At 41.5% G+C, this 20,301-nt stretch overlaps 1 protein-coding gene across 2 annotated transcripts in view; it reads left to right on the forward strand.

The window, feature by feature from the left end:
* Window positions 1-19,890, forward strand: part of dnajc1 (DnaJ (Hsp40) homolog, subfamily C, member 1) — a 202,755-nt gene extending 182,865 nt beyond the window's left edge. The window contains exons 11-12 of one of the 2 annotated variants that reach the window (XM_069914636.1): window positions 1,297-1,772; window positions 16,514-19,890. In XM_069914636.1, the coding sequence (XP_069770737.1) occupies window positions 1,297-1,772; window positions 16,514-16,582 (545 nt within the window). In that variant the 3' untranslated portion in view covers window positions 16,583-19,890. The remainder of the gene's footprint in view (window positions 1-1,296; window positions 1,773-16,513) is intronic. The other variant, XM_069914638.1, reaches the window with a different exon arrangement.
* Window positions 19,891-20,301: the final 411 nt, after the last annotated feature.

Raw genomic sequence — 20,301 nt, forward strand, 5'->3', positions numbered from 1 at the left:
GGTCTCACCGATGTAGAGAAGGCCTCAAAGGGAGCATCAGGTGCAGTAATTAAGTCCTCTAGATGTACAAGTGAAGGATTGCTTCCCTTGAAAGTCCTGTTTGGGCCCTGGACCATGGTGAGGGAGGAGGTGTCGGGGGTGCAATGGATGGGGAGGGATGACTGCACAAGGAAACTGTAGGGGGACCATTCCCTGAAGAAAGCAGAGAGGGGAGGAGAGGGAAAAATGTATCTGGTGGTGGGATCTTGTAGTAGGTGCCAGAAATTCCATTAGATAATATATTGGATGCGGAGGCTGGTGGGATGGTATGTGAGGATGAGGGGGGATTCTATATGTTACGTCTCTGGACAGAAGGGACCAGGACAGATGAGTGGAAAATGGAGGAGATGCGGGTAAGTGCTGAATTGTTAGTGGTGGACACATTTGTGGAAGAAGGCAGGCATTTCAGAAGATCTGGATGGGAAGACCTCATCTTGGGAACAGAGGCAGCGGAGATGGAGAAATGAGAGAAAGAGATGGAATCCTTGCAAAGGATAGGGTGTGACGAAGTGTTGTCCAGGTAGTTGTGGGAGTTGAAGGGTTTGTAGTATATGTTGGTGGCCAGCTTGACTCCTGAGATGGAGACAGAGAGATCCAGGAAGGAGAGATTGTTATCAGAGATGGACCAGGTGAGTTTGAGATCACGGTGTAAGTTGGGCACAAAATGGATGAAGTTGACAAACTCATCATAGGTGCTTGAGGCAGCCCCAATGTAGTTGTTGATATACCGGAGGAAGAGTTGAGAATCTTGCAGCATGGATTGCTTCGCAAAGCCCACAAACAGGCAGGTGTAGCTGGGATCCATGCAGGTATTCATGGCAACTCCTATGATTTGGAAGAAATGGGATGAGTTAAAGGAGAAGTTATATAGAGTGAGGACAAGTTCCGCCAAGGGGAAGAAGGTGGTGCTGGAGGGTGACTGTTGGGTCTTTGGTCCAGGAAGATGCAAAGTGCTTTCAGACCTTTTGTGTAAGGGATAGAGGTATAAAGGGATTGGACATCCATCATGAAGATGAGGCGGTCTTGTTCAGGGAATCAGAGGAGATGGAGGGCATGTGAGGTGTCATGGATGTAGGTGGGGAGGAATTGGACCGGGGAGAAAACGTTATGTATTTTTACTTTTGCTTTATAAAGGATAATGACCTGCTGATCTTCTCCAACATTTGGTGTTTTGACTTCAACCATAGTGTCTATAGATTTTTGTGATTTATAATTGGAAAATATGTGTTGTGTTAATGCATATGTGTTTTCAATCAGGAACAGTAAAGCTATTTGAATTGAAGTCTGCATCTCAGACTTTAAAGAGTGCTAAACGTGAAACAGCTCTACCTGACCACATAATTACTAAAAGGGATGAGGAGGTTGAAGGAGAAGACGATGAAGGGCTTGAAATTGGGGATGATACAAGTATCTTCTATGACAGACTGACCACAGAAACCAGACCTCGGAGACGGAAAACTGCTAAAACAGTAGAGCAAACCTTTATGATACAAGAAGAAACTGAACAGAAACATAAAGGAAAGAGACAGAAGGACTTTGATAATACAGAACCAGATGATGACGAAAGTGATGAGAACAAAAAAAGAAAAGGGAAAGTTCGATCTTTGGAAGAAACTGCTGAATTGTGGAATCAAAATCAACAAAAACTGCTTGAACTAGCCTTGCAACAGTATCCAAAGGGGACTTCTGAACGCTGGGACAAAATAGCGAAATGCGTACCAGGAAAAACTAAGGTAATGTTTCTGTTAGTCTTCGAAGATCTAGGTAAATGAGTGCCATGCATTTGTTTTGGCATCAGCAAATTAACTTGAAATGTACAAGGCCATAAGTAATTGGAACATCAATAGACCACACTCAACCCCTTGAGCCTGTCAACACTATTGCAACTGGCCGACCTCAACGCAATTTCCCCGCTTCTCTTCATATCCTTTTGATTCTTTTAATATTCAAAATTATATCAATTTCTGTTTGAATGAAATTAATGCTAGTTAAGTAGTGCATTCCTCAGGGTGAAAACATTTCACTGTGTCTTAGTCATAATTGGGCCTATTGCATATTCTGAGACTGCAATCACCTCAGCCAGGGGAAATATCCTTGCAGTAACTCCATCAAAGCACTATAAGAATTTTGTGCATTGAGAGGTTACCTCTTCTTCTGTTCATCTCTGGCCAACTTTTTGTTTGACATAGACTTGTCATCTCTGGAACCAGTCTGCTGAATCTTTGCTATACTTAGTGAAAAACAAGTATATAATTTTCGAGTTAATGAAAGCAAATTGTACACAATTATTTCAGGTGTGATCTCACCAAGACCCTATATAATTGGGGCTTGAAACCTTTATCTTTCATTTAAATGCCTTCTGAACCTACATATTAGTCTTCAGTAAAATGAGTACAAGGCCACTTTGAACATTAATATTTCCCATTCTGTCATCATGTAAAAATACTCAGCATTGTTTTTGATGAACAAAGTAGCTAACCTTATTCTTTTTGCATTATACTTCCTACCAAGATGCTTGAATGACCATATCCTCTTGAAACCTCCCTGGATCGTTATCATTCCTCACATTCCCACTGTTTTATTTGAATACAGATCTTAGTCTTCTTCTTTGGCTTGGCTTCGTGGACGAAGATTTATGGAGGGGGTAAAAGTCCACGTCAGCTGCAGGCTCGTTTGTGGCTGACAAGTCCGATGCGGGACAGGCAGATACGGTTGCAGCGGCTGCAGGGGGAAATTGGTGGGTTGGGGTTGGGTGTTGGGTTTTTCCTCCTTTGCCTTTTGTCAGTGAGGTGGGCTCTGTGGTCTTCTTCAAAGGAGGTTGCTGCCCGCCAAACTGTGAGGCGCCAAGATGCACGGTTTGAGGCGAGATCAGCCCACTGGCGGTGGTCAATGTGGCAGGCACCAAGAGATTTCTTTAGGCAGTCCTTGTACCTTTTCTTTGGTGCACCTCTGTCACGGTGGCCAGTGGAGAGCTCGCCATATAACACGATCTTGGGAAGGCGATGGTCCTCCATTCTGGAGACGTGACCCACCCAGCGCAGCTGGATCTTCAGCAGCGTGGACTCGATGCTGTCGACCTCTGCCATCTCGAGTACTTCGACGTTAGGGATGAAAGCGCTCCAATGGATGTTGAGGATGGAGCGGAGACAACGCTGGTGGAAGCGTTCTAGGACTTCAGCATGATGCTGAACCAAGCCATGAAAGACCCCAACAGATCTTAGTACTATCAATCAAATAGATTTTTGGAGCAAGGCCATTTTGAAGATTTTAAAGCAGGCAGAAAAATGGAGCTGGGGCTGACATCAGATCACCCATGTCCTTTCTGAATGGCATGTTTCTGATTGTATTTCTCATGTTATTATTTAACCTCCTTACATAAAATTGCTTCTGCCACTGTACATAATAAACTAGTTTCTAGTTTGAAAATGATGAATCTACATCAAAATTTATTTATAGAATATAGAACTTTACAGCATAGTACAGGCCCTTTGGCCCACAACGTTGTGCTGACATGAATAAAACTACTCCACAATTTATGCCTCCCCTACCTCACACCCATAATCCTCATTTTTTCTTGCATTCATGTGCCTGTCTAAGTTTTCTAAATGTCCCTAATGACCTACCCTCCATCACCACCCCTACAATGTATTTCAGGCACTCATTACTCTCTGTTTAAAAGGAAAACTTAGCCCTGATGACTCGCCTATAAACATTCCTCCCCTCACCTTTTCAGATGTTCTCCTTCTTTAAAAAAAAACACACGCACATCTTCCCCTCTATTGTCTTCAACTCAGCCCTTGTCCGTATCTCCTCTATTTCCTGGCTCCCTCTGCCCCGAGACGCAATAAGGACAGGATTACCCTTGCCCAGTTCTACTCCCCTCTGCTTTTCACAGGGACTGCTCCATCTGGGACTTGCTTATCCCTTCCCACTAATTGACCCCTAGGTACATAACCCTAGGACTGCAAGAAATGGTACACCTTCTCCCTCACACCATTCTGGACCCCAAACAGTCCTTCTCATATCATCTCCTCACTTGTCAGGAAGACACAACAGTGACTGCACTTCCTGAGATATCTGAGGCAGGCAAGGCTACTGGCCACCAACCATCCTGTCAACTTTGTACAGGAGCATCCTGACCAGCTGCATCACAATGTGGTACAGTTGCCATAGAGCAATGGTTTTCAAACTGTCCCCCTAAGCTCAAATTCCACCTTAAGCAATCCCTATGCCATCAGTGCTCTGTGATGAGTAAGGGATTGCCGAAGGTGGTCTGTGAGTGGGAAGGGAAGGTTGAGAACCACTGCTCTCGACCCAATTGTTACTGAAATATTTTGCTTGAAAATAATTGTCATTGGCCCATTTCCTTGGGGGGGGGGGGTTATGAAATCGTGCACAACATAACATGAAGAATGAGAAAATGACTAGGCGAGTCAAGGTTCAGTAAAAGTCGTTTTCTCAAACAGTCACGCGCAGCTTTTTAAAACCCCGCACGTTCCAAATGACGTCATCGCATCGTGATGTCATGATGTCATTCAGAACCTCCCGAGCTAGTTCAGTTAAGCTTCCAGTGAGCCACTCTTCTTTGGCTTGGCTTCGCGGACGAAGATTTATGGAGGGGGTAAAAAGTCCACGTCAGCTGCAGGCTCGTTTGTGGCTGACCAGTCCGATGCGGGACAGGCAGACACGATTGCAGCGGTTGCAAGGGAAAATTGGTTGGTTGGGGTTGGGTGTTGGGTTTTTCCTCCTTTGCCTTTTGTCAGTGAGGTGGGCTCTGCGGTCTTCTTCAAAGGAGGCTGCTGCCCGCCAAACTGTGAGGCGCCAAGATGCACGGTTTGAGGCGTTATCAGCCCACTGGCGGTGGTCAATGTGGCAGGCACCAAGAGATTCCTTTAGGCAGTCCTTGTACCTTTTCTTTGGTGCACCTCTGTCACGGTGGCCAGTGGAGAGCTCGCCATATAATACGATCTTGGGAAGGCGATGGTCCTCCATTCTGGAGACGTGACCCATCCAGCGCAGCTGGATCTTCAGCAGCGTGGACTCGATGCTGTCGACCTCTGCCATCTCGAGTACCTCGACGTTAGGGGTGTGAGCGCTCCAATGGATGTTGAGGATGGAGCGGAGACAACGCTGGTGGAAGCGTTCTAGGAGCCGTAGGTGGTGCCGGTAGAGGACCCATGATTCGGAGCCGAACAGGAGTGTGGGTATGACAACGGCTCTGTATACGCTTATCTTTGTGAGGTTTTTCAGTTGGTTGTTTTTCCAGACTCTTTTGTGTAGTCTTCCAAAGGCGCTATTTGCCTTGGCGAGTCTGTTGTCTATCTCATTGTCGATCCTTGCATCTGATGAAATGGTGCAGCCGAGATAGGTAAACTGGTTGACCGTTTTGAGTTTTGTGTGCCCGATGGAGATGTGGGGGGGCTGGTAGTCATGGTGGGGAGCTGGCTGATGGAGGACCTCAGTTTTCTTCAGGCTGACTTCCAGGCCAAACATTTTGGCAGTTTCCGCAAAGCAGGACGTCAAGCGCTGAAGAGCTGGCTCTGAATGGGCAACTAAAGCGGCATCATCTGCAAAGAGTAGTTCACGGACAAGTTTCTCTTGTGTCTTGGTGTGAGCTTGCAGGCGCCTCAGATTGAAGAGACTGCCATCCGTGCGGTACCAGATGTAAACAGCGTCTTCATTGTTGGGGTCTTTCATGGCTTGGTTCAGCATCATGCTGAAGAAGATTGAAAAGAGGGTTGGTGCGAGAACACAGCCTTGCTTCACGCCATTGTTAATGGAGAAGGGTTCAGAGAGCTCATTGCTGTATCTGACCCGACCTTGTTGGTTTTCGTGCAGTTGGATAATCATGTTGAGGAACTTTGGGGGACATCCGATGCGCTCTAGTATTTGCCAAAGCCCTTTCCTGCTCACGGTGTCGAAGGCTTTGCTGAGGTCAACAAAGGTGATGTAGAGTCCTTTGTTTTGTTCTCTGCACTTTTCTTGGAGCTGTCTGAGGGCAAAGACCAAGTCAGTAGTTCCTCTGTTTGCGCGAAAGCCGCACTGTGATTCTGGGAGAATATTCTCAGCGACACTAGGTATTATTCTATTTAGTAGAATCCTAGCGAAGATTTTGCCAGCATAAAATGATACATCTGAGCTCTCCAGCATTGGCACATGGAAATTCTCTATCCTCTTCCAGTTCCCAATGGCAATATGGTAAATGATCACCACACTTTGATCTGCTGATATTCATTTCTTGAATTTCTTTTGTGATAAAGTTTTATTGTTGCCCATTCATAATTGTTTCTAAAAAGCTGATGTTTGGGAAGCCTTTAATCAGAGATTCTTCCCAAATTCATATCAATTTATCACTCTAGGCAGTAGAGGTCACTGTTTGAGAGGACTTAGTCAAGGAAGTTTTGATGATTTACTGTTGTTTAATTTGTAAATGGTGCAGAATGCAGATATAAGGTACCATTAGAAAGAATTAATTCTGAAATGATGCATGTCAAGTACTTTGTTCTAAATGGTGTTGAATGTCTTGGCTTTTGGTAGAGCTACAGTCATCCAGGCTTGTAGACTGTAGTATGTCATACTGTTGACTTGTATTTGTAGGTAAGGTATTCAGCAAGTAAATCATAGATGTAAACCCTATTTTGGCCCATTCTCCTGACTCACTGTTTGTGGCTGGCCCAGTTATGTTGGTGGTGACCCTAAAGATAATGATGTTGTTACTGCTGAACATTGGAAATGGGCGGATACTTTCCATTTGAGGATGGTCATTGCCTATCATATATGTAGCATTATAATTACTGAGCACGTCATCAAGGAGCTACTTGAGAGATTACAGATTCTGGAATCTAGAATAAAACAATCTGCTGAAGGAATTCAGTGGGTTGAGCAGCATCAGTGGGAGTAAAAGAATGGTCAACATTTCAGACCAACCCCTTCATCCAGATGAGGGCAAAGGGGATATGGCTAGTACAATGACAACGGAGTGGGAGGGGTATGTGAGATGGAATTAATTGGAATGTGCCAAACAAAGGTCGAGAGAGTTAAAAGAAACAAAGAGGTCAAGTGGAAGAAGATGAGTCCTACAGAGTAGATAGCGTGACAGGTAGAAACAAAGACTGCCAGTTCTGGAATCTGATCAGAAGAGTGGCAGAAGTGATAATAATGAGAGACCAGATGAGACTGACAAGGAAGGAATCGAGGGCTACACGGAAAAGGCAGGAGAATGGGGTTAAAAGGATAGTAAATCAGCCATGATGAAATTGTGAAGTAGGCTTAATGGACCGAATGGCCCAATTCCGCTCCTAGGGTCTTGTTATGAATTAACTTGGGGAAAGAAAGCAACCTTGCCATTATATATGCTCAGGTTTTTATCCACATTAAGGTACAACAATTTTCTGTTTTCTTCCAATTAATTGCATTTTTAAAACATCACCAATGTATTTTGTGCTTAAATATGTCGCAGCAATATGTTTAGGTACCCAGAAGGGGCAGTGTTGGATCTACTGTTTGGGAATGAGATAGGGTAGGTGACTGAGGTGTGTGTTGGGGAGCACTTCAGATCTAGTGTTCATGGTACCATTAGTTTCAATATAATTATGGAAAGGGATAGGTCTGGTCCACAGATTAAGTTTTTTGAGTGGTGGGGGGGGGGGGGGGGGAGCCAGATTTGAAGAAATGAGAATGGAATTGCAAGGAGTGGTTTGGGCTGATTTGTTTTATGGGAAGGAGCAAGAGGAGAATTGGAGGTCTTTTAAAGGTGATATTTTGAGGATGGCAGAGGATGGAAAAGCGGATTTGGCAGAGCCAAAATTTCAAGAGAGCCGTGGTTTTCAAGGGAGATTAGAAAGTTGGTTCGAATTAAAAAGGAGGCCTACATTAAATATAAGAAACAGGGTATAAACAAGATACTTGGAAAATACATGGATTGTAAAAAGAAGCTTAAGAAAGAAATACGGAAAGCGAAAAGAAGGTACGAGGTGGCTATAGTGAACAGGGTAAAAGTAAATCTGAAGGGTTTTTACAAATATATAAATAGCAAAAGGAGAGTGAAGGATAAAATTGGTCCCTTAGAGAATCAGAGCAGACAACTGTGTGTGGAGCCAATTGAGATGGGGGAGATATTGAACGAGTTTCTTCTCTTCAGTATTCACTAGGGAAAAGGATATGGAATTGTGTAGGATAGGAGAAGCAAAAGGAATGATTATGGAAAATGTAGGGATTAGGAAAGAGGGGGTGTTGGAACTTTTGAGGCATATAAAAGTGGATAAATCTCCGGGTCCTGATGGGATTTTCCTCAGGATCTTGAGGAAAGTCAGGGAGAAAATAGCAGAGGCTCTGAGAGTGATTTTTCAAAAGTCACTAGAGGAAGGCATGGTGCCGCAGCATTGGTGTGTCGCAAACATGGTTCCTCTGTTTAATAAGCGCTCCTGGTGTAGGCCCAGCAATTATAGGCCGGTGAGTTTGATGTTGGTCGGTAAACAAACTAATGGAGAATATTCTTAGAAATAATATGTATGTATCTAGAGAGGCAGGGACCGATCAGGGACTCCTAACATGGGTTTGTGCGGTGGAAGGTCATGTTTGACAAATCTTGTTGAATTTTTTGAGGAGGTGACTAGGAAGGTTGATGAGGGTAGAGTAGTAGATGAAATCTATATGAATTTCAGTAAGGCTTTCAATAAGGTTCCACATAGAAGGTTGGTGAGGAAGGTTCAGATGCGAGGTATTAATGTTTAATGTTGAGATAGTCAGATGGGTTGATCAGTGGCCAGAGTCATGGTGGATAACTGTCAGGATGGAAGCCAGTGACAAACGGTGTGCCTCAGGGTCCCTTGTTGTTTGTCGTTTGCATTAATGATTTTGATGATGGAGTGGTAAATTGGGTTAGTAAATATGCGGACGATGCAAAAATATGGGGGGTTGTGGATAGTGAAGATGGTTTTCAGAGACTGCAGAAGGATTTGGACTGTTTGGAAGAGTGGGCTGATAGATGGCAAATGGAGGTAAGTGTGAGGTGCTTCATTTTGGGAAGAATAATCAAAATAGGACGTATGCAGTGAAGGAGAGGGCATTGAGGAATGCAGAGGAACAGAGAGATCTTGGAATAACAGTTCATCATTCTTTGAAAGTGGAATCTCATGTAGATAGAGTGGTAAAGAACGTTTTTGGTATGCTGGCCTTTATAAATCAAAGCATAGAATATAGTAGATGGGAAGTGATGTTGAGACTCTACAAGGCATTGGTGAGGCCAAATTTGTAATTCTGTGTGCAGTTCTGGTCCCCAAATTATTAGGAAGGATATCAATAAGGTAGAAAATATGCAGATCAGATTTACTAAAATGTTGCCTGGATTGCAGTATCTAGAATACGGAGAAAGACTGAGTAGACTGGGTCTTTATTCATTAGAGCGTAGAAGGTTGAGGGTAGATTTGATAGAGGTATATAAAATTATGAGGGGGATAGATAGAGTAGATGTGAATAGGCACTTCTCCCTGAGGGTAGGAGAGATTGGAACGAGGGGTCATGAGTTAAGGGTTAGGGGGAAAAAGTTTAGAAGTAACATGAGAGGAACTTCTTCACTCAGAGAGTGGTGGCTTAGTAGAATGACCTTCTGGAAGAGGTAGTTGCAGCAAGGTCAGTTTTGACATTTAAGAAAAAGTTGGATAGGTGCATGGATGTGAGGGGATTGGAGGGTTATGGGCAGGGAGCAGGTAAATGGGACTAGAGGAGATCACTTATATCAGTATAGACTAGAGAGGCCGAGATGGCCTGTTTCTGTACTGTATCGAATCCACACTGCTGAAGATCAAACTGCGCTGGGTAGGTCACGTCTCCAGAATGGAGGATCATTGCCTTGCCAAGATCGTGTTATATGGTGAGCTCTCCACTGGCCACCGAGACAGAGGTGCACCAAAGAAGAGGTACAAGGACTGCCTAAAGAAATCTCTTGGTACCTGCCACATTGACCACCACCAGTGGGCTGCTATCACCTCAAACCGTGCATCTTGGCGCCTCACAGTTCGGCGGGCAGAAACCTCCTTTGAAGAAGACCGCAGAGCCCACCTCACTGACAAAAGACAAAGAAGGAAAAACCCAACACCCAACCCCAACCAACCAATTTTCCCTTGCAACCGCTGCAACCGTGTCTGCCTGTCCCGCATCGGACTTGTCAGCCACAAACGAGCCTGCAGCTGACGTGGACATTACCCCTCCATAAATCTTCGTCCGCGAAGCCAAGCCAAAGAATATGTTTTATAGCATTACTTTTGAAAGATTGTCCATTAAGTTTTCTTTATTTTCACAAAATATCTAATACAGTGAGAAGAGCTCTTTGCAAATAGATCAATAGGTTATCTCTTATATTCAAATAGCCTTGTAAAGAGCACAATTTACAAAATATAGGATTAAATTTAGTTTTGGAAGATTATTTAGCATCAAAGCAGGGCAGAATGTTATGTGGTTAATTCAGGAGCCTGATAACTACAGAGTAAAAAAATGTCTTTAAGCCTGTTGGTATATGTTTCCACCCTCTAGTTTCTGATGTGGGGAGGGAAAAGAGGGTTTGTTTGGAATGTGATGGGTCTTTCAGTATGTTTGGTGCCCTTCCCAGATAGCAGGAGAGATTGATGGAGTTCATGAAGGAGAGGGAAGTTTTGGTTATGTTCTGATCTGCATTCTCTATGATCTGTAATTTCTTCCCATATTAAGCTGTGTTGCAGACAGCAAGTTTGCTTTTCATGGTCCATCTGTAGAATTTGTTGTTGGACAAGGGAGCAATACTGAACTTCCTTAGTCTTCAAGAAAATAGAGGTATTGGTATCCCAGGTCAGGTCATTGAAGTTGTTTACATCTAATAACCTGAAGCTACCTACTCTTTCGAATCTAGTGCCATTAATGTTGTCAGGGGTGTGGACTTTCTCCCCTCTCCTCTTGTCAGTTATCGTCTCCTTCATCTTACTGATGTTGAGTTGGAAGTTTTTTTGGATATTCCCAAAACATATGAATCAGAGAGACCTCAAAGATTTTACATTTATCACATAGTGGATCAACATCAGAATAAAAACAAGACAGATTAACTTCAGAATACCATATATTTCTGCATACAAGTCAATCCCCATTTTTCAGCCTCATTTTTAAGGGTTTTTTGGTATATCTGATGTATAAGTTGACCCAAATTTTCTGGATGCCTTAGTTGGCCCATTGACCGGCATATAAGTCAACTCCCAAAGATTGTGAACCTGAGATGGGCTGTTGACCAGCATATACGTCGACTCCCAAAGATCGTGCGGTTGATCTGCTGGGTGTTGGCTGGAGGTGATTGTTATCATAGAGGATCCATCAACGCAATGCAACTCACGACAAAAGTATGTAGTGAGTTTTCAGTTGAAAGCGATAGAAATGGCCAAGAAAACCAACAACCGTGCTACTGCAGGAAAACTTGATGTATATGAGAAGTTAGTAAAAGATTGGAGGAGGAAAGAAGAGACTTTAAGAAAAATACCAAAAAGGCAATGTTCATTGAGAAAAGGAATCACTCGTTGGCCAGAGTTGGAAAATTATGTTGCAGAATGGGTACATGAAGAGGGGTAAGATTGCTATTTAGTCACCCAAAATAAAATAATAATATTTGTATTGCCACGGGCAAAGTCACACCCAGACCTCAGTAAAGATTTTGAGGCTACAGTAGGCTGGGCAACCCTTTCATGAACAGGAAAAATCTGGTATTATGACAAAAAACAAAAATTGCACAGTAACTACCAAAATATCTTGTTCAAAAGTTGTAAGTTTTCACTAGTTTATTATACATAACCAGCAGAAACACCAGTTTGCTTTGCAAATATCGGAAATATGGACGAAACCCCCATGAATTTCGACGTGATAAGCAATAGGACAGTAAAAACTGTACAAACCAGAAGTACAGGCCACGAAAGGACCAAGTTTACCGTGGTGTTGTCGTGCATGGCCGATGAGACAAAGTTAAGATCATGGTCATCTTCAAATGCAAAATTAAACCTAAAATAAAATTTCCTGCAGGTATTTCTGTATATTTTCATGAAAAAGGATGGATGAATGAAAGTGGTATAAAACTATGGATAGACAATGTGTAGAATACATGGCCAGGAGGTTCATGCAAAGAACGGAGTTTGCTGGTTTAGGATGTTTCGTAGCCATTTAAATGAGACAAAGTAGATTAGCATTACATAATATTTACATGGTAGTTATCCTGGGTTGTTTGACGTCTATATTACAACTTCTCGATCTGCATGAACAAGCCATTCAAAGACCATTTGCGCAAGGAATGGAATACTTGGATGTTGAGTGCAGAAAAGTTGTTTACAAAAGGTGGGGCAATGCATGCTGTATAACTTCATGCTGAAGGCATGGGAGAAAGTTAAAGCAGAGACTGTAGGCCCTCTCAAACTGTCATGTAAAATCAACCAGGCATTTTGCACAGTTAGCAACCCAGTTAGGTGGCAATTTGAAAGGGTCCAACCGGGTCAACCTGGTCAAGACCCAACTGGGTCCCTGACCTACGTCAGGTGGTTAGGGAACCCAGTAAAACTTATTCAGTGTCCTGATCCGGCAGTTTGAAAAGGGAAATGGCTGACCCAGTTACTCCGGTGACATCAGCGGTTGCGTCATAGGGAAACCCCTGGCTGAGGTACTGCTAATGTGATCGGGGGGGGGGGACATGGGTGAGGAGAGGAGAGTGGGGGCTGCGATCGGGGGGGAGAGAGGTCACTGCACAGGTGTAATCGAGTTTGTTGCTGCAATTGGGGGGTGAATGGGGGGGCCATGATGTGCTGCTGCTGTGTGAGCCATTCTGGTTCATGGCAACAGTTCAGTGTGGGAGCAATGGCCGTATTCCTTACCCTTAATTCCCCACACCACTAGAACTGCTCTAATACTGGTAGAGCAGTTCCAGCGGTGTGGGGGATTATGGGTAAGGAAGACACCAATTGCTCCCGCACTCCCACATTGACCTGTTGCCGCAAACCAGAGTGGCACAGCGCGGCAGCGGAACATCCCTGGGGTGGGTGGCGACTGACGAAGGGGGGTAGCGATTAACAGGGGAGGGGTGGTGACTGACAGGGTGGGGGGCTTATGACAGCCAGTGGGGAGGGGGTGGAGAGGGAGACTGACAGCCAGTGGTCCCTGTGAGTGTGTGACAAGTCACTAACCATGTCATTGTGGGGGCGGGATCCCCCTCAAATTGCCAGGTTGACGATTTAACAGGTAGGTTTCCTTCAATTTGAAAGATGCATCGTGCACACTAAACCTAGTTATTACACTCGGGTCCCGGGAGAGCTACCTGGGTGCTGCAGTTTGAAAGGATCTTGTGATAAAATGGTTCAAAAAGTGCAGTATCTCTTGTGCAATTTATGGCACAGAAGACGGTTTGTTATGAGACACTGATGACAAAGCTGAAACCACCTCATCAGCTGCAGACTGGGACCCATATGATGACTGTTTAAACAAAGTATGGATGTGCTTACCACCATCTTTGCCTCAAACGAAGATAACAAGAATGATTTTGAAGGGTTCTAATTGTTGTTTTCAATGAAAATCCGTCGCCTTCGGGTTTTTTTTGTTTCTCAAGGGTCAACTTATACGCTGAATTGGTTTTTTCATAGGTCGACATGCATGGATTGGATTTTGAGCTGAATTTAAGGTCTCAAAAGTATATCCGGCATATGTCGGCCCTCATTTTTTGAGAGTTTTTTTGGGTTTCACGACTCGACTTATGCACTGGTTTTTATTCTATGTACCACTTTAAAATGTATTAAACGATGTCGTGCACAAAATGAAGTATTATTAATCAGTTGAAGTGTGATACCCCAGTCTTCGTCTGGAATTGATATTTTCAAATCTCATTCCTGTTCATTTTTAATTCCTCTCCCTGAACATGTTCTTAGATCCATCAAGTTACCATAAATAATTGCTCTAAATCCACCATAATAAAATTTTAAATTAAAAAAATCAAGGACATTGGTTTCTGGAGTCCGAGAAAAATTAGAAACTAAAACAGTTTTGGGAACAATTTTTCAAAACTTTGCCAGAGTTTCTTAATCTTAGGATTAAATTGGAACCATACCCTTTTATTACTTTGTTTGCCTATTCTGTGGAGGAAAATATTTCCTTGAATTTAATTCAAAAAAGAATAGTAGCCTTTACTTCATTGATGGTCAGATGAGCAATCTTGATGAAATGGAAAAATGCTCAGCACCAACTCATATGCAATGTATAAAGGACATTATGTCTTGCTTGAGTTTGGAGAAAATTATATATAACATTAAAGAGATCAAGATTGGATTTAACAAGTTATGGGGCCCGTTCATGGACCATTATCACAATTTGAATACATAGGCGGGGATGCTTTTTGGGGGTTTCCTGTCTGATGTCCGGGAGCCGACAATTCTTGGCATATTATTTGCTGGTGACCGTGATTAGTGAAAGGGGTAGGAATAGAAAGGGTTCTGTTTTCCTACTTTTTCTTTATTTTCCATTATAATTAGAAGAGATTAATTCAATCAGATAACCAACAATGAATATGTCTCATAACTCATAACAATTACAGCACAGAAACAGGCCATTAGGCCCTTCTAGTCCGCACCAAACCAAACACCCCTTTCTAGTCCCACCTCCCTGCACAATGCCCATAACCCTCCATCTTCTTCTCATCCATATACCTGTCCAACCTTTTCTTAAATAATACAATTGACTCCGCCGCCACTATTTCTCCCGGAAGCTCATTCCACACGGCTACCACTCTCTGAGTAAAGAAGTTCCCCCTCATGTTACCTCTAAACCTCTGCCCCTTAATTCTTAACTCATGTCCTCTTGTTTTAATCTTTCCTCCTCTTAACGGAAATAGTTTATAATATTAAAATATGCAGTGAAGTTTTTTTGAGCATTGTGTACAAGACAATGTATAAATTATTTATGATTCATATTTATTGTTGCCTTATATAAAAGTTAAATAACTAATATGTAGACAATATATAACATTAATATTTCTCTCTACCAAATCAATTCAAAATATTTTAAAAAGTAAAAAGAGGGAGACGCTGTTACCGTGGCACCATGGCACTATACTTTCAATCTCTTTTCTGTATATATTTTTTTCATCATTAAAATACTCTGCCTACCACTGTGGTGTCGTCAGCAAGTTTGAATATTGAGTTGGAATGGTAATTAGCTGTACAGTCATAGGTGCGGAGGGAGTTGGCAGTGAACTGAGTACATCCTTGAGAAGCACTGGTTTTGATTGCGATCGTGGAGATGTTGTACACATCTTTGCTGATTGCATTTGTTAGACAAGAAGTCAAGGATCTAGTTGCATAGGGAGGACCTAAGGCCTAGAATCGATCCTGAAGTTTGAATGAGTTTGGGAGGGATCATGGTATTGAAGGCAGACATGTTGTCTATGAATAGTAACCTTAACATTTTTCATGAATTCTAAAAAAATGAATTGGAACTTTAATTGTCACACTTGAAGAAGAGAAATTATGTACTTGACACATTTCATGAGCCTGTTTTTTTTTTCAAATTTTGCATTTGGATATATTCTAAAAAGATTTCATTATTTGAAGTTGTGAGAATTTGTCTGGAAATGGGTGCATTTTTTAGTCTAATTTCCAAGTTGACATGGTTAGAAAAGGCATTTTTTTTAAGACATCACCAACCTTGCCATAAACTCTTATCAACAACTAGCCATAAAAACCTTGGCCAATTTCTTTAATGTATAGGTTGATTAAAAACTTATTTACCCATTGAGTTCCTTATCTTCAATGTTTTCTTTTACTTCAAGAGGTTACATTTCTTCTTTGACAAACTTATACCTGCCAAGTTGTTGTAGTTAAAGCTTTGTAATTCTCTGTTATCTGCTAGCCTACTCCCTGTCTTACGCTCTCTTCTCCATCCCATTGACTTTTTTCATTCAACTTTCCACCCTCTTCCGTCTCCATTCACAGAGCCATTCCCCCTCCCCTTACTTGCTGGTGTGCCCTCCATCCCTTATCCACCTATTACCTCGTTCCTGGGAGACTGTGCTCCTCCCCCTACCCTTCCACTCCCCCCCCCACCATTTTGTTTATGTATCTGCCCACATTTTGTCCGTACCTTGATGAAGGGCTCAAGTCCAAAATATTGGTTATACATCTTTATCTTTGCTATATAAAGTGCACTGTTTGACTTGCTAAGTTTCTCCAGCATTTTATTTTTACTTCAATCACGGTGTCTGCAGACTTTCGTGCTTTATTTCTTTTTCCATGGTCTTGACAACTCTCAAATATCTTCTTATTGCCTATTTTAATTTTACAAGATACCTTGATGTTTTTTTTTTATCTTGAAGGGGCTGTAAAAGGTTCTTTTTGAAAAAATGTTTTACATTAATGAATTTAAAATGAGAGTTTAAAATATGCTTTACTGTTAAAAGACTGGGCAGACTTATTGTCAAATTCTTATTTTCCTACAGGAAGAATGCATAATCAGATACAAACTATTGGCTGAACTGGTTATGAAGAGGAAACAAGCAAAAAGTTGACTGAAAATGTACCTACAAACACTGATATGGTTCCAGCAGCATTAATGCGCTGCGGACAAAACTCTTGTGTAAACCTGGACCCTAGTTGTATATGACTTACCTCAAATTTTGTTTATGCCAATGTCATGTGCCTTAGTTTGAAAATGAATCAATCTGCCACCATCTTGTACAGAAAAAAGTGGGATATATTTTGGAATCCATTTGTTTCATTAAATGCCCTGTACACATGGATAGTTTTAAATGTGTTCATAAAGTAATTTTCTGTACTTCACTTTGTCATTTATTTACATATTGATGCTAAGTTTGCACTTCTTTATAGATTGTTGATAGCTTGATTACTTTTTAAACTGATTCATTATGTGTATTAGTGCAAACCAGGATGTTTTAAATGTATGTAAGCTTCAAGTCCAAATTAAGATTTTAATTAAGGAATTCCACTTGAAATGACAGTTTTCGATTTTGCTGTCTTTTCATCCCCATCTTTTGAATCATGATGAAACAGTTTACCAAGTAGCCAATTTTTATGTGAAGCAAGTCAAAGCATTGTATGTTTAACAGCTGAACTAGAGGAAAACTTGTCCTTGGTTAACATGCATGCGGTTCTCTTCTATGGGGAGCAGAGTGAGAATCTTGATGGTTTCCTTACTTCAGTTAAAGGATACATGCCAATTTTAGCACAAGCTGAGGCTGACTGATAAGTTAGGTGATCTAACTGGGAGCTTGCCAGCGCCATTTGTTGACCCTCTCTGCTCTCCCCTGTCTAATCATGCACAAATAAATTAGCTTTTGATCCTGAGTTTCTAAAATTGAAAAGGATTTGTCAAGGAGTTCAAAATAGTGCATTATTTTCAATAATCTGTGAATTAGTATTAAGTTAATAGTGAACTTAGTACTGGCAATAAATGGAGAGAAACTTGTGATATAGGTATAGTGTAGAAACTTTCAATATATTTTTTTCTGGTCCCAAATATTCAGTTGAAAAATTAAAATAGTTATTGCAATCGAGTTTGCTTAAATTTTAGTTTATGGAGAATCCTTTAAATATTTTATCCTTTTTTAAAAATCAAATCAAGGCTCATGTGGCTAAATGCCAAATCTATCAGTCTATTCAAAAATGAGCTATGAGATTTGTTTCCAAATAGCTGCTTGCTATAAGTACCTCCCTTTTTCCTACCTTCTGTAATGCATAATACATTCAGTCCCTAGTGAATTCAGTGTTAAAACCATATAATGCAACAGCATAGAATCAAGCCCTTCGGCCCATTCAGTCCATGCCAAAGCATTCTTCTGCTTAGTCCAATTGAGTTGCATCTGGACCATTGCCCTCCATACCCCTACCATCTCCATGTACCTATCCAAATTCCTCTTAAATGTTGAAATCAAAACCATATCTATCACTTCTGCTGAGCAGCTTGTACCATACTCTCACCACCCTCTGAGTGAAGTAGTTCCCACTAATGTTCCCCTTAGAGATTTCACTTTTCACTCCTAACCCATGTCCTCTTGTTCTTGTTTCACCCAACTTCAGTGGGAAAACCCTGCTTGCATTTATACTGCCCTCCATAATCTTTGAGACACTTTTTTTTTCTTTATTCACCTCAGTGCTCCACAGTTTTAAATTTGTAATCAAATAATTCTCAGTGATTAAAATGCACATTCCAGATTTTACTAAAGGGTAATTATGTACATTTAGGTTTGACCATGAAGAAATTATAGCACTTTTTATACATCTTCCCCTCATTTCAGGGCACAATAATATTTGGAACATAGCAATGGTATGTATATTAAAGTATTCATGTTTAGTACTTTGTTGTACATCCCTTGCAAACAATGACTTCTTGAAGTCTGTGATTCATAGACATGGCCAGATGCTGACCATCTTCTCTGGTGATGCTCTGCCAGGTTACTACTCCAGCCATTTCAGCTCCTGCTTGTTTCAGGGACTTGTTTTCTTAAGTATTCTCTTCAGCACATGGAAGGCTTGCACAGTTGGATTTAGATCGAGTGACTGACTTGGCCATTCAAGAATTTTCCAGTTTTTATCTTTGGAAAACTCTTGTTGCTTTAGCAGTATGTTTGGGATCATTATTTTGCTGAAAGATAAAGTGTCGTCCAATGAGTTTAGAGGCATTTGTTCCAACTTGAGAAGTTATGATGTTTCTATACACCTCAGAATTTATTTTGCTACTTCCATCAGCAGTTACATCAATAATGAAGATAAGTCCACCAGTATTTGTGGCAGCCATACATACCTAGGCCAGAACACCCTCACCACCATGCTTGGGCAGTTTCTTGACACCTCCACGCTTTGCTCTTGCCATCATTCTGATGCAGGTTAATCTTGGTCTCATCTGTTCACGAGACCTTTCTCTTCAGGCCCTTTTAAATGTTTCTTGGCAAACTAATCTGGCATCCTTTTTCTGTGGCTAACTAATGGTTTGCATCTTGCAGTGTACCCTCTAGTTCTGCTCATGAGGTCTTCATTGGACATTAGTCCTTGATACATTCACACCTGCATCCTGAAGAGACTTTCTGATCTGTCGGACATGTGTTTGAGGATTTTTCTTCATTCTGATGAGAATTCTTCTGTCATTACCAGTGGAGATCTTCCTTGACCTACCAGGCCCGTTGGTAATTCTAACGTTTGAGCTATGTCACTTACTGTTTTACTCTTGTTTTTCAGCCTCATAATGACTTTTTTGACTTTCATTGGCACAACTTTGTTGAAAAAATGGCAACTAAAGACTCCAAGAGTCATCAAAAGCTCAAAAACAATTATAGCTCTCTGATACCTGCACCAATGAAGCAATAAAACATATCTGAGTAATCAAAAATACCTGTGAACACTGTTCCCTCTAAGCTGCTTGGGTGAGGGGGAGGGGTGGTGCATGTGCACACATTTTGCACACAAAAGAAATCAATGTGCACACGAAACATTGATAATTTAGTTATTAATAATTATACCTCATTCAATGCAATCATACTTGTATTACATTAAAACATGCCAATACAGTTTTATTAGCCATGAGAGATAGGCAGTGCCAAAGTTATCTTGAAACAATTACAAGTTTACATTTGCACAAGCATTCAGTGCACATATACTTTTGTCACAGGAAAAAAAATGTGCATAATGTAAGATTTTTGTGCACACTGACTACTAAAAATTAGAGGGAACATTGTGAAGTCAAATATCCCAAACATTTTGATGCCCTGAAATGGGGAAACTGTATAAGAAGCACTTTAATTTCTACAGTCAAACCAAAATGTATACAAATAACCTTGAATAAAATCAGGAATGTGCACTTTAATCACCTGTGAATCATTTGATTAGAAATTTAAAACTGTGGATCACAGAGGCAAATAAAGGACAAAAGTGTCTTTGTCCCAAACATTATGGAGGGCACTATATAGGCCTCATAATGTTGTACACCTCCATCAAATCTCTCATTCACCAACACTCCAGGTTAAAATATCTCCTAACCTATTCAACCTTGTCCTATAGCTCAAGCTCAGCTCTTTTAGCAACATCCTTTAAATTTCCTTTGCAATCTTAGCTGGATTGTATGTATGTGTATTCCCAGATCTCTCGGTTCTACTGCATTTCACAATGCCCCATTGCTTGGTCCTCCCAAAATGCAGCAACTCTTACTTGCCTGCATTAAGTTCCATAACCTGTTTTAAAATTTACAGTAATACACAGTAAAAACAAATAAAACCAT

Source organism: Narcine bancroftii, chromosome 1 (genome assembly GCF_036971445.1).
Source record: "Narcine bancroftii isolate sNarBan1 chromosome 1, sNarBan1.hap1, whole genome shotgun sequence".
NCBI lineage: Eukaryota > Metazoa > Chordata > Chondrichthyes > Torpediniformes > Narcinidae > Narcine > Narcine bancroftii.